The following is a 12,838-nucleotide window of genomic DNA, read 5'->3' on the forward strand; positions in this document are numbered from 1 at the left end:
TTTGAGATCCGAAGGCGTGCAGTGCCGGTGTCAGCATCATCAACTTCAACTTTATTCTACGATGCCATCCGAAAGACGTTGTACCGAATAGGAGTACTGACTCGCAGTACTGGCGTGATATAAAACCAAAGCCCAAAAAAGGGTAGATTTGCCAAAAGTAGTACCTTTTCCACTTCGTCTCCTTTTCCTCACTCCTTCTGCAACTCCCTCACTCGCTCTCTCCCCCAATCCTGAAAAGCCTCGAAGTTCATGATAGCAATGCCAAAGCCACAACACAAATACAGCAACTTTAGCAAAAGCACGATCAATTCCTATATGAACCTAATCGTATTTACTTCGGAGTCCTCGTTGCTGAGGCACTTTCTGGAAGATGATTAGTAAGTTTTTGCAAGAGACTTGGGTAAAGGAATGGTGAAAGGGGACCTAACGAGAAATTGAGGATTCATCACGTGCATTGTGACACGTGGGTTTGCATTTCTTGCGAGGCATTTTCGATGTATCTGTTGAAACGGGGGCCGGGGTTGAGAACGTTGCTGGGATCCCTGGATGGAGGATCGAGTCCGGAAGCCACCTGTTATTAGGAAAGCGAAGCAAGAGTACAGACTTGTGTTTTGGGCTTGGATGCACTTAGCAACAGAGAGGTGTGGGTGAGTTGCGGGTAGTGAGCACAGTATACCAGCTACCTAATTTGTCTTCGTGAAGAGTAGCAAGCCTGATATCCGGCCGTGCAACGTTCAGAGCATCCATCGCAACTCGAGGGAAGAAGTTTTATACTCGAGGAAATTTTATTCCGAAAAGTTCCTATGCTACGGTCTATGCAAAGGCATCATCGAAAGCGATCAGCAAAGCCGATCTAGCGATCGCAGGCCATGGGTATCTCGTTCCCAAATGAATGGGCCATTTGCGCCATGTAAATGCAATGGACCAACCATATCATTACAGATGGGGGAAAAAAGGTCCGCAGGCAATTAGTCGTCGTCCCCAAAGCCAATATCCTCGTCGTCGTCCAAGTCGAAACCACGATCAGAAACATCATCCGGAATACCACCTGCCTCAACCCCGCCGTAATCATCGTAATCCTCTTCATCATCCAAGACCTCCTCTTCCTCGTCAAGACCCGTCCCGACTTGGTTTGCGTTGCGAACCTGGCTTCTCCAGTCCTCGGTCTCATCTTCCGGTTCCTGTGCGCGTGCGCGGGGAGTGGGGCTTGGACGGACATAGTCATCATCATCTCCCTCATCTGTGGCGGCGGGCGATTGAACTCTGGCCGCGAAAGGAGAGGCAGATGTGGCTCTTGGAGTACCGGTGGTCGATGCAGCTGCGGCCTTCTTCCGACGTACATAGTGGTCCTTGGGAACGCGGAGGAAGTTAGATCCAGTAGAAGCCTGGCTGTTGACACTTTCGGCCACAGATGGAGCAAGCGACGATGCACGAGACGATCCTTCTGTTGAATCGCCGATGTCACTGCCTGCCTGGGATGTAACACGGCTGGTACCAGCGCTGCCGAGTTCGTCTCCGTTCTTGAGATTGCTGATTCCCTTGAAGATGTCTGCGATGGCGTTGTAGTTTATCTTCTTGCTGAATGCGCGCTCCTTCATGACGTTGATCGCGGCCTCGGCTGGGCTTGATGCAGCTGTTGTTTGGCCTTCGCCGATACGGGGCTTGCGCTTGCGATTGCGCTTGGCTTTTGGAGGACCATTCTCTGCTTGCTTCTGTCGCCACATCTTGATCTGTTGCTTGCGGAGCCAGTCTCTGTTGGTGTTGACCCAGACTTTCTCCTTCTTCCGGACTTCCTCTTCAGCGAGTATGCAGTTGACGACTTCAGGGTCATCCGCGAACTCGTCCTCTCCGATATGAACGTCCATGCTAATATTCCTGGACGGGTTGTCCTTCTCCGCTATGAGCATATGAGCGGCTGCACGGCGCTGGGCTTTGGCGTAGGAGGCGGCGTGGTAAATTGTGTTGGGATCGTTGATCACCTCAGATATCTCGGTCTCCATGCGTTCTTCCATGGCTGCCCACTCGTCCGGGACATTGATTGCACGAACCAGGCGCGTTTCACGAAGTTTCGGGGCGCTGGTTGTAGATGAAGCATCGCCATCCTCATCGGGATTAGAAGGGGCATCCGGAATATCACCGAATTGAGCGACAAGCTTGTCGAATGTGGTAGATGTTTGGTCTGCAATGGCCTCGTCAACGAGGTCGGGATCAATTGGAATGTCGTGGGATTGGGTAGGTTGAGGTGGGATGGCGAAGCCGTCTGCATCACGCCGAAGCTCAACAGACTGAACTGGCTGGTCGGGGTTGGGGTTTGGCTCAGTAGGTTTTTGACGCTTGCTTCGGCCGCCCTCGCCTTCGCCATTGCTTCCCGAGTTCTCCCCATTCTCGTCTTCTTCGTCAAAGCCATCGTGGCCTCTGCGCTTACGCTTCTTCTTGTTCTTTTGCCATTCTTCAGACTTCTCATAGAAAGATGGCGGATCGTGGGCGGTCTCGAGAAACTCGTTGTTCAAGAACTCCTCGACGGTGAGAGCGCTACTCGGTGTGACCTTGAATTCATCGAGACGCTTTTGGATCGTGTGTGTGGTGACTTTGACGATGTAGACGACTTCGGTGATTGTACGGCGGAAATTGTTCATGCGAGCAGCAAGTATAAGACAAGCACCACATACACCAGAGGGACGTCGGCCTTGAACCATCCAGTCCATACTCATACGTTGAACCATTCGGATGGCATCTTCAGCGACTTTGTCCCTGAATTCGCCGAATTCAAGTTTTTCCGCGAAACGGTAGATCAAGTCCTCTGGCAAGACGGGCAAAATACCATCAGCCGAAAGCGTGATGGTTTTGTGGAGAGATTTGAAGGTGCGACCAAGCTTGAACACATTGACCTGGAAGGATTAGCCGGGCTTAGGAGACAGGACGTGGATGACATACCTGGAGTCTGTCGGCAAAATCAATGAGCATAACTCTACAAGGCGACTCCTTGCGAGCAGCGGAATAGAGGCAGACAGCAGCGACCATGTCCATGCGACGGCCTTGGATGAAGTTGTTGTTTGCAGCAAGTTTGAATATTTGTACTCCGCTCATGATAGTCGACTCGGGGATCACAAGCTGGCCGGCTAATGCTTGCATAATTCGTCGGCCTTAACGAAGTCAGTACCGAGTAAAGAAAAGGGGGGGAGCTCGCTTACCTTCTCGAATCGTAGACTCTCTGTCCTCCATGCCGCCAGCTCGTCGAAAGGCAGGACCCAAACTCTTGGCCGTGCCTTGATCGGCACTAACAAAACTACCTTGAACCACGGCAGCGCCATTGGAGCTCTCGCCGAATTGAACTTCTGAAACAATGTTCGAGTCGTCGACGATGGTACCGCAATTGTGACAGACTCCATCGACGACATCAGGTGCAGAACAGGTCTTGTTTGGGCAAGCGCGGCGAGCCGGTCGAGGGGCTGCCTTTGCAGCCGCAGCAGCTGCAGAATCTTGTTTCTGTTGAAAGATGGGTGGAAGTGGAGCCTTGATGGGTGGTCGATTTCTCAGGGGGTTTGGCTTTCGATGAGCGCCCTCCTTCGGCGGACGCCCTGGAGGCATGATGACTCCCCCTACCTACCCCGCGATGCCTAAATCAGCTCGTAACAAGTCTCTGCGCGAAGCAAATGGTCGTGTTGCCCCTATTGATGCAGGACACACGTGATGCGTGGATGTTGGTTGGTGGATGTCGAGGTTGTCGTTGCGGGTGGTGTTGGTGGTTGCCAGGAAAAGTGAGAAAATGCGATACGAGGTGGGTGGAGGTTGGTAGGTTTCGACGTCAACCAAAATTCCGACACAACTTTTTAGTATTGTGCTAAGCGAGGCGGCGTGCCAAGAGCCAGTTTGATTTTAGTTCGCCAGCCTCGCCGTAACCATTGTGGCGAATGACAATAGGAACATACAATTGCATTTACTTGAGCTAATGCGAAAATGACCTCGCCCTAAGTTTGCAAAAGTCTTCATTTGGAAATATAACGCAAGTTTTGCACAGAGAACTCTGACTGCTAAATACGCTGCCACGTGACTTTTCCTCGAACAATACCTTATCCAATCCTGCACCGATACCCGTTTTTGGAGCTGCAGAAGATACGAGACAGCACTCCAAAACCTTCATTTATTATTTACAACAGCATCTCAATTGTGCACATCGAGCGCTGTGTTTCGCCAGGAAAAGTCCAACCTCCTCAATTTTGAGAACCTAGCACTGTGATTGGCTGAAAATAATCCAACTCCTTGACTTCGTGAAAACCGTGCTATTCACTTCACGCTTTATGTTTATGTCTAAATCTTAAGTATTTACAGGCAAATTTTATCCCCAAAACATGTACCACAAAAAGGCATCAAGCGACTGAAATCGGCTGCACGGCGAAGGTTGGGGAGTTTCGGCTACACCATTTCGGTAAGCGGTGAAATTCTGCCGGTCTCCAAGGCCAGTCCCTCGAAAAAAATTCCCAGGCAAAGACCAATCTCACGCGATCCCCAACATCAATATCAACACCTCCAGCTCGGCCTTTCCAATTTCCAACTCTTCAGTCACTCCTTACCTCTCCACCTTACCCCTCTTGCAATCATGGCGGACGACAAGATGAAGGGAATGGAGCATTCCGAAGTTCATTACTTCAACAGGTCAGCTCTCCTGTCACTGGTACCTGGGCGAGGCTAACATTCTGAATAGCTACAATCACCATGGTACGTGCAAAACATGCCAGATACTTTGGAAATCATGCTAACTGGAAATTACAAGGCATCCATGAAGAAATGTTGGTGTGTACCAGCAGCCGCATGCTCCCCTACTCTGCTGAGCCGCACTGACAAAACGCAGAAAGACGAAGTTCGGACACGCTCCTACATGAACGCCATTGTGCAGAACAAGCACCTCTTCAAAGACAAGATTGTCCTCGATGTCGGCTGCGGAACCTCCATTCTGTCCATGTGAGTTCCCTTCCCGTTCCCATTCCCTTTCCGAGTCTCTCCTTCGAGGCTGATAATTTCAAAGGTTCGCCGTCCGCGCAGGAGCCAAGCATGTAATCGGCGTCGACATGTCAACCATCATCGAGAAAGCCCGCGAGATCGTCGCCGTGAACGGGATGTCAGACAAGATCACCCTCCTGCAGGGAAAGATGGAGGAAGTTGAGCTGCCGTTCCCGAAAGTCGACATCATAATCTCGGAGTGGATGGGGTATTTCCTGCTGTATGAGTCTATGTTGGATACGGTGCTGTATGCGAGGGATAAGTACCTGGCGCCCAATGGGCTGATTTTCCCCGACAAGGCGACGATTTTCATGGCCGGTATTGAGGATGGAGAGTATAAGGATGAGAAGATTGGCTGTGAGCTCCTTGCCCTCAGGTTCCCATCCATTTCAAGATACTGACAGATGAATACAGTCTGGGACAATGTCTATGGCTTCGACTACTCACCCCTCAAGCACACCGCTCTCACCGAACCACTTGTCGACACCGTCGAAATCAAAGCCGTTGTCACCGACCCCACCGCCGTCCTAACCCTCGATCTGTACACCTGCACGACCGCTGATCTCTCTTTCGCCTCACCCTTCACGCTCGACTGCCGCCGCGACGACTTCGTACACGCCCTTATCGCTTGGTTCGATATCGACTTCACCGCCTGCCACAAACCCATCCGGTTCTCCACCGGCCCCCATACAAAGTACACCCACTGGAAGCAGACGGTCTTCTACTTGCGGGAGGTGTTGACGGTACAGCAAGGAGAGCAAATCAGAGGAGTCCTGGAGAACAAACCGAATAGCAAGAATAAGCGGGATTTGGATGTGAAGATCAGCTATCAGCTGGTGACGGACGATCAGACGAGGGCTGCGGAGGGGAGTTGCGAGTATAAAATGTGTTAGCGAGCGCTGTCATGAACATATATGGCATGTGGGCATGATCTTGGTAGTATATCTACAAGACACCCCGGTGGAAGGAGGGAGGAAGGGTTCTTTCGCGGCTGAGAGCGCAGACCCTGGATTTTCATTGCATACCTTTTCTTTACGAATGATGTCTAGCAATGCTGGACTAATGACGGCGTTCAGAGGTAGCAAGCATAGCGTGGGCAGCTAAACCTGGAAGTCTGAGCCTTTTTCGTTCTTTCTAGAGATTCTAATGCAATACCCACGTCGGGCAACAAACCAGCCCTGTCATTTCCTTTTGCTTTGAATCTGGCATTGCCACCTCTTCATTCTACCTTCATTTCGAGTGACGGAGAAATGATTCTCGACTCCATTTCTCATCCGCCCGAAATCTCCTCTTCGCCATAGCGTATAACAAATCCATCCCCCCCATTCTCTCCTCCGGATTGTCGTCCAATGTATCGTTTCTCATTCCGTCTTCTCTCCCCTTCCTACACCTTCTCACCAATAGCGATTAGGTCTCCATCGCCTCGCTCTTCTTGGAGGCTGCACAACCCGCTCACTCTCCCCTATTGGTCCAACAAGCTTCGCAAATACAAACCAGAGCCACGGGCAGTTGTAATAGAAGCAGAATGCCAAGGTTTATTTTTGTTGAAGATATCTAGAGCGCCGGGGTGTGTTGAGGAATTCTCTATTGTTTGGTTGGATTAGCTAGAAGTTTTGGGTGAGGAGGGGAATGGAAAGGGGGTACCTACTTAGGATATAGATTTTTTTGTGGCATATTATTGGGTTTGGTAATGGGTTTTGGGAATGGAATAGTGGTTGATTAATAGAGATATATGAGATCTAGTTGTTATAAGGGTTTTAGTAGTATCTTTTAACTAAATCATAACTCGAATTTTAGAGTTTGAGGTCTATTCGTCGAGAGGTTCTGTTCAGTAGATTGTATGCTATTGCCTTGAAGGGTACTCGTCGGGAAGTCTTTAAAGCTCTAAGAAATACTAGAGGAAGAATATTTCATTCTAGGCGGGCATAACTAGCTCAAAATGCTTCCAAGCAGGTTTATAATTCAGCCACCATATAAGCGGGTATAAATTCTGCTCTGCTGTGATAAGGAGCATTTAAATATACCGATGGAAATACCACGCGTTGTAAAACTTGAGTTCCGTTTTAATAAGAGCGAGTTACGTGGAAGTTATATATAATATGGGTATTATATTAACTATAATTTCTAGCATGGTTATATATAGTATTTAGAGTTCATAATAATAATCCTTATGTGTGCTGTAATGCATTTGCATGAAAAGTTGAGAAATTATCCGTTCAGCTGCGGCCAGGAACGCACTTCCGTGATCAAATATACCACAAAATTGTAGCGAATCAGATGGGTAGAATCAAGAATTTGGACAGTATGATTTGCTGATCAAGTTCGCTTAAAACGTGCACGGTCCAGTGCGTTTCTGGCCGCAGCTGAACGGATATATAAGCAGAATATATTTTAAGTAGTGGAGAAGAGGCTAGTGGTTTGCACCAAGCTTTATGGCTAGCAGGCTGATTAAATTGAAAGCTAAGGAAGCTCCGGTTTATAGCCGGGAGGCGCTAGGTAGTAATGTCAAATCTACGCTCCTAGGTCTCGAAGGAGAACTGTCCGCTTCCGATAAAGATTGAGGCCTGCGTCTGAGCCACAAGTGATAATATCCAACTCGGCTGCTAATTGATGGGCTTCCGATCCCTGCTGCGCATCCGCCCCCAATGGCTAGCAGTCCAGCCGGATGCATGGTTTCCACGTCCCATGTGATTTGACAGTCGTGTTCCTCGAGCAAGCGGAGCATTGTCTTCACTCCTGTGCTTTCTCTGTCTCTCCTCATTTCGAGGCTAAAGATCAGCGGATGATCGATGATCGAGGTATCTGCTTCGTGCAAGAGGAGAAGTCGGACGGCCTCCACATCACAATGTTGGACGCAGCTGTACAATAGGGACGTTTGATCCCCACAACATGCGTCCGGAACGGCCAAAGCATCTGGATTTGCCCCATGCTCTAGAAGCAGCCTAGCAATTGAATATCTTTCTTCTTTTGAGATGTGTTTTTGAGGATCACATCGCAATACCCAGGCAAGCGGGGTGCGGAGTATGTCACGATCAAAACGAGATACCAGCGCCTGTGCATCTTCCGGATCAGGTGAGTTACAAGAGTCATCGTGATAAATTCCATATTTCAGCACGAGCGTGATCAGAGGCTCTCGGCTAGCGGAAGTTGTGGAGAGCCGCTGGCCAGTTGCAGCCATTGTCAAGATCGTGGCGTGTACCGTTTGATCCTGACTTAGAAAAAAATAGGCCAGGTCTTGACGATGGGCTTCGGATATGTAACTAGTCAAGGTTTTCAAATCCGCGCCAACCGCCAATATCAAAAGCAAATTGATATCACTAACACTGCTGAGAATGACGTCAGGTAGTAGACGCTGCCGGGCAGCCCATTCTCGAATGGTCCATTCTACGGGCTCCCTGTCTAATATAAAAATCCTGTCGCTGATCATGGGGCGAAACGCTTGGTACAATCGAGCTCCATCTGCCGAGCCTTCGAGCTCAGCAAGAAACGCGTATTCAAATATTGACTTGCCAGGTTCCTGTGTCCACGTCCTTCTAGAGAAGATACCGCTTTCCAAAAGGTAGAGGTATCCACTTTGAGCTTTGAAGGTAGGATCTAGATGAAGACCAAGATCGCTGCGGCTCTCGGCAACAAAATCTTTCACGGTCTGGTGGATGAATTGAACAGCGAATGTACTTCCGGGGGAATAAGTTTCGTCCTCGATGTCCAACACTTCGTGGCTACTATCAGAGTCATTGGCTAACTCAGTAGCGACTAGCTCTAAAAGTCCACCACTTCTGCTCATCAACTGGCGGGTCATCTCTTCCTCAGAAGCCTCATGAACAGGCTTGGCAGTAATACCTAATTTCTGGTATCGATAGGTATCGATGCCAGAATCGTAAGGTATCGATACTATCGATTCCGTATCGATTCCTATCGATTCCCGGAACCCAATTCCCCCCTTTAATTGCAATTAACTTTAGAACCACTTCCCTTATAAGAAAGCTTTTGGTAGCGCAAATATTCTACTTAATTTAGGCTTTCTATTTAGCTACTTATCTTATAGTTTAGACTAAAACTCGTCTCAATGCGGCTATTTTAAGCAAAAAATAGCTTTTGAGATTTTCGTGAGGCTCGCTTATAATAAGCGTTCCGATAAGAGATACGAATACGATACTAAATTTTCCGAATACGAGAGCTTTTTTAAATTAAAATAATATTAGCTTTTATTAATAATATTAAGTAATTCCTTTAATAGAAAGACTAGAAAATAAAGAAATTATATATAAATATATTATTATATAAATTAAATAATAAATGGAAGAGATAATTTAAGGCTAAGTATCGATTCGGTATCGATACGTATCGATTCTTGCGATACCTAAGTAATACCATCCAGTATCAATACCTTATCGATACCAAAAGTATTTTTGCCAAGCCTGCTCATGAACCTTCCCCCGTCTCGAGAAAGAGACACACTTCATGAAAGCTTTGATTGGAAGCGGCGAGAGACTGCAAAGTGTAATTTGCAGCATGATGTATGCTTCTTGTGTGTAGTCGGTATCAATTCGCTGCAAAGTATGCCGGTATAAGTCTCCGAGTTCCTCTGGCATCTTCGAGACATTCTCTTCCAATAGCGATATTGCGGTACCGTCTCTTATCCCTTTGACAAGCTCATCCACGACGATTCGAACCCATATGAATACGCCACGAGCTTTGGTGGTCACCTGTGAGGAAAGTTGCTCAATTTTTGGCAAAAGAGCAAGCCGAGCCTCTTCACCCAAGCGTGATATTGGGGCTGATAGCCTTGTCGAAGTATAGGCCTGGATGTCCCCAGAGGTATATTCGTGTATAGCAAACTGCGGACAAGTCCCGAAATGCTCCCCGAAAACGTTCCAGGTTCTACTCGCAACGCAGATCTTGATTCTGACCATCAACCAATCTGCACTTGAAATTAACTCGTAGATGAACTTGGAAAGTTGATGGTTGTCTCCTTCATGTTCGTCAAGAGCATCCAAAAAAATGCACGCCGAGAGGGGTACTTTTCGTTGTTTCGTGAACGCCACCCAGGCTGCGGAGAGCGAGTCAAAGGTCCAGATCGGATTTGGCTTTCTCTGCTCTTTCACCAAATCTTCGTAGATAGTGTAAACAAATGGCAGAAGGTTAGGTAATTGTGATAGAAGTTGATGCAAAACACCTTGGAGCATTCCTTCGATTGACTTCTGGATATGAGAACCACGGTCGTGGAAGAAGAATCCCAGTATGATCCATTCAGGCCTAGTTTCCGGGAGATTTTCGCATGAACGCAAAGCTGTTGTGAGAATGTCTCTGGTTCTTTCGTCTCTCATCGCGAACTTCATCAATGTTGATTTTCCTGATCCCGGCTTTCCATTGATCCAGAAGACGGGGCGAGAAGGACCAGGCATGTTCTGATTCTCTTCAAGCCAATCAACAAATGGAACAATGTTGCGATCGAAGAGCCATTGAAGGGTGCCGTCATAGGACGAGGCAACGTTGATATATCGTGTACTCGTTTGGGAATTTTCAAGACTCGAGAGGCAATCTAAAATACCATCAGTTCAGGGATATCACTACCGTGTCGGGCGCCAAGCGTACCTTCTAGTTTTGCGGATTCGTGTGCTAATCAGTCCACTGTCAGCATATTCTCCTGCAGTGACGTTTTCAACCGAGAATTGGGGTAAGAAAATAATCACCACCTACAAGCCTGAGAATTGTCACTGATATCATCCACCCACCGACGTAATTGAGAGCTGACTCGATCAAACCCAACTTCTTCGGATGATGTAAACTTAGTCATCTCACGATGATTCTTCGGTATCGACGATACCTCCTCTCCCGGGTGACCAATCTGTGCGGATTCGTTGTCGACAATGAGGCTGTGGAACAGAAAGAACTTCCTGATTTCTCGGTCTTCGTAGAAGGACGATATCTTGATATCCCACTTCTGCTGCGTACTTCGAAATCTGTTGCTTATACCTTTCAAGGTATCTGAGTTTTTCTCCAAAGACCTTAAAAGCTTCATATTTGGCCGTTTGGTGGCAAGCCGAGCTATTCGATATGCGTGTTTTCCTATAGTTGCTGACCCAGACCCTCGATGTGGTGTTCCGAGGAAGGAGATGCCATAAGTTACTGATGCCAGATTCTTGAGACGTTCAATCTCGGAGTGAGAAGCTATATTCAAAGCCTTGAAAACGTCAACACTGGATAGGATCGTGAGGATAGAGAAGTCGGCCACTCACTTCCTTAACTACAATCCCTCCCAGACTATGCACGACAAAGACGACAGGCCTCGCCAGCTACAAAAATATAAGTCAGTTCTGATGGATCCCTTCCGAGAGCCTCCACCTACACTTCCAAGCTTTTCCGACAAATTTGCAATATCAGTCAGGAGATCGTTAGCATGCTGCTCAACAGTATTATGCCCCACTGACGTATTGAAGGCGTCAACATCAGCATCATATCCCCAAGTGAAAATTCGAGCTTCTGGAAGAACAGCCGGAAGTATTGTTTCCGGCCAGAACACTTCCCCGGGGTGCAGTCCAACAATTTGAGAGCAACCCATCTGGCTTGGACGGGGCATCCCAGCGCCTAGGGCTGAAGCTTCTCTTGAGGAGATCTCATTGCTGACGTCCGGCTCCGTCTCTAAATCTGCTGCTACCGAAGACCTCCCGGTCCCGGCTAATTCTTCTAGTCGCCTAGAAGCACTGCTACTGGGATTCACTAGAGATGGGATACTCCGTTCGGGCTCCTTGCGCCCAGTCCACGTCCTCTGAGGATGACCAAACAGTCCATGAACGAACACAATGCTGCACAGACTGAGATCAATGCCAAATCAGCCAGGGAGGAAGGGGCAATGGGTACGTAGCTATAGACTTGCTTTCATCTTCAGGCGCATAGACTTGAGTGAGCCCAAAGCGCTTGATCTCTACAGCCTTGCGGCCCGACATGGCGAAACCGGAATAGGGTCCTGTAGCCGTCTCCACGCTGTCGTAAAGGTTTCGGGTGGCTCACGCTGCCATATAGAGAAACGCTCGACAGGTAACCAGACCTTCAAATGCGTTCAAAGATGAAGAAAGATAAGAATTGAAGTTGAAAGTGAGGTGGATGAGAAGCCGCTGAGACACAGCGTGGCGGAGCTGCAAGGTGCTGATTTGGGCGTAGCGCGCAGCTTCAGATAATTCGCCCCCACGGTCAGGCTCTGACCCAATCCTGCTCTCAAGGTACTAAGGTACTAATTTGATTATTATAATACTTTAAATACAATATAAGTAAGACAACCTCCAAATGATTATATTACAGGGCATTACCCAACCTATGTTTTCCCGTCAGCTCTTCTAGTTCCCCAAAATCGAGGACTATTAATGAGTTAATGAATTAATTAATAAAAGTTACTTACGAATCAATGGCCGTCGTTGCTGTTCATACGGAGATAACGGCATAAAGTATCGGGAATACAGGGTATTTTGGCCTTTGGCCTTTGGTGTTCTACAGGGAACGAATTTAGGGCAAAACTTCGCTATAAGCCCCTATAACTCCAGGCAGTGCTCCCTAAATTGACGTAAAGAGGCGCTATAAGATATTCGCAGGAGATAAGTATGATCTTCTAGGTTTATAGTAGTATTAATATAGTAACCATAGCACTTGGATATTAAACGAGTAACTATTATAGGCCGCCTTAGTAATAACTCCCTTGTAAGTATAGGGGACAAGCCCTAAAAAGATATGGCAGCCCTTGTTGAAGCCGTATAAGCTATTCTCAGGGGAAGGTCCTGGAAATATAGGGCTTTGCAGCGAGTTTGCTACCTTGATCTGTACACTAGAGGTGTCACGTGCTGTGCAC

At 47.9% G+C, this 12,838-nt stretch overlaps 3 protein-coding genes across 3 annotated transcripts; 1 reads left to right on the top strand and 2 right to left on the bottom strand.

Annotated features, from left to right (window-relative positions):
- Nucleotides 1-968: 968 nt before the first annotated feature.
- K444DRAFT_522661 (uncharacterized protein) lies at nucleotides 969-3,588 on the bottom strand (the record flags this gene model as incomplete). Its single annotated transcript, XM_024874222.1, has 3 exons — nucleotides 969-2,888; nucleotides 2,935-3,143; nucleotides 3,192-3,588. The coding sequence occupies 3 exons, from the start codon at nucleotides 3,586-3,588 to the stop codon at nucleotides 969-971; spliced, it is 2,526 nt and encodes an 841-aa protein (XP_024740504.1).
- Nucleotides 3,589-4,597: 1,009 nt separating this feature from the next.
- Nucleotides 4,598-5,891, top strand: K444DRAFT_522531 (S-adenosyl-L-methionine-dependent methyltransferase; the record flags this gene model as incomplete). Its single annotated transcript, XM_024874214.1, has 6 exons — nucleotides 4,598-4,653; nucleotides 4,703-4,716; nucleotides 4,772-4,791; nucleotides 4,850-4,959; nucleotides 5,024-5,355; nucleotides 5,413-5,891. The coding sequence occupies 6 exons, from the start codon at nucleotides 4,598-4,600 to the stop codon at nucleotides 5,889-5,891; spliced, it is 1,011 nt and encodes a 336-aa protein (XP_024740505.1).
- A 3,404-nt stretch (nucleotides 5,892-9,295) lies between these two features.
- Nucleotides 9,296-11,689, bottom strand: K444DRAFT_323905 (uncharacterized protein). The gene is made up of 5 exons (XM_024871899.1): nucleotides 11,348-11,689; nucleotides 11,238-11,294; nucleotides 10,699-11,182; nucleotides 10,594-10,617; nucleotides 9,296-10,540 (listed from the first exon to the last, which is right to left on the bottom strand). The coding sequence occupies exons 1-5, from the start codon at nucleotides 11,576-11,578 to the stop codon at nucleotides 9,387-9,389; spliced, it is 1,950 nt and encodes a 649-aa protein (XP_024740506.1). The 5' UTR covers nucleotides 11,579-11,689; the 3' UTR covers nucleotides 9,296-9,386.
- Between the last annotated feature and the right edge of the window lie 1,149 nt (nucleotides 11,690-12,838).

This window comes from Hyaloscypha bicolor, assembly GCF_002865645.1.
Source record: "Hyaloscypha bicolor E unplaced genomic scaffold K444scaffold_50, whole genome shotgun sequence".
In the NCBI taxonomy this organism is placed as follows: Eukaryota; Fungi; Ascomycota; class Leotiomycetes; order Helotiales; family Hyaloscyphaceae; genus Hyaloscypha; species Hyaloscypha bicolor.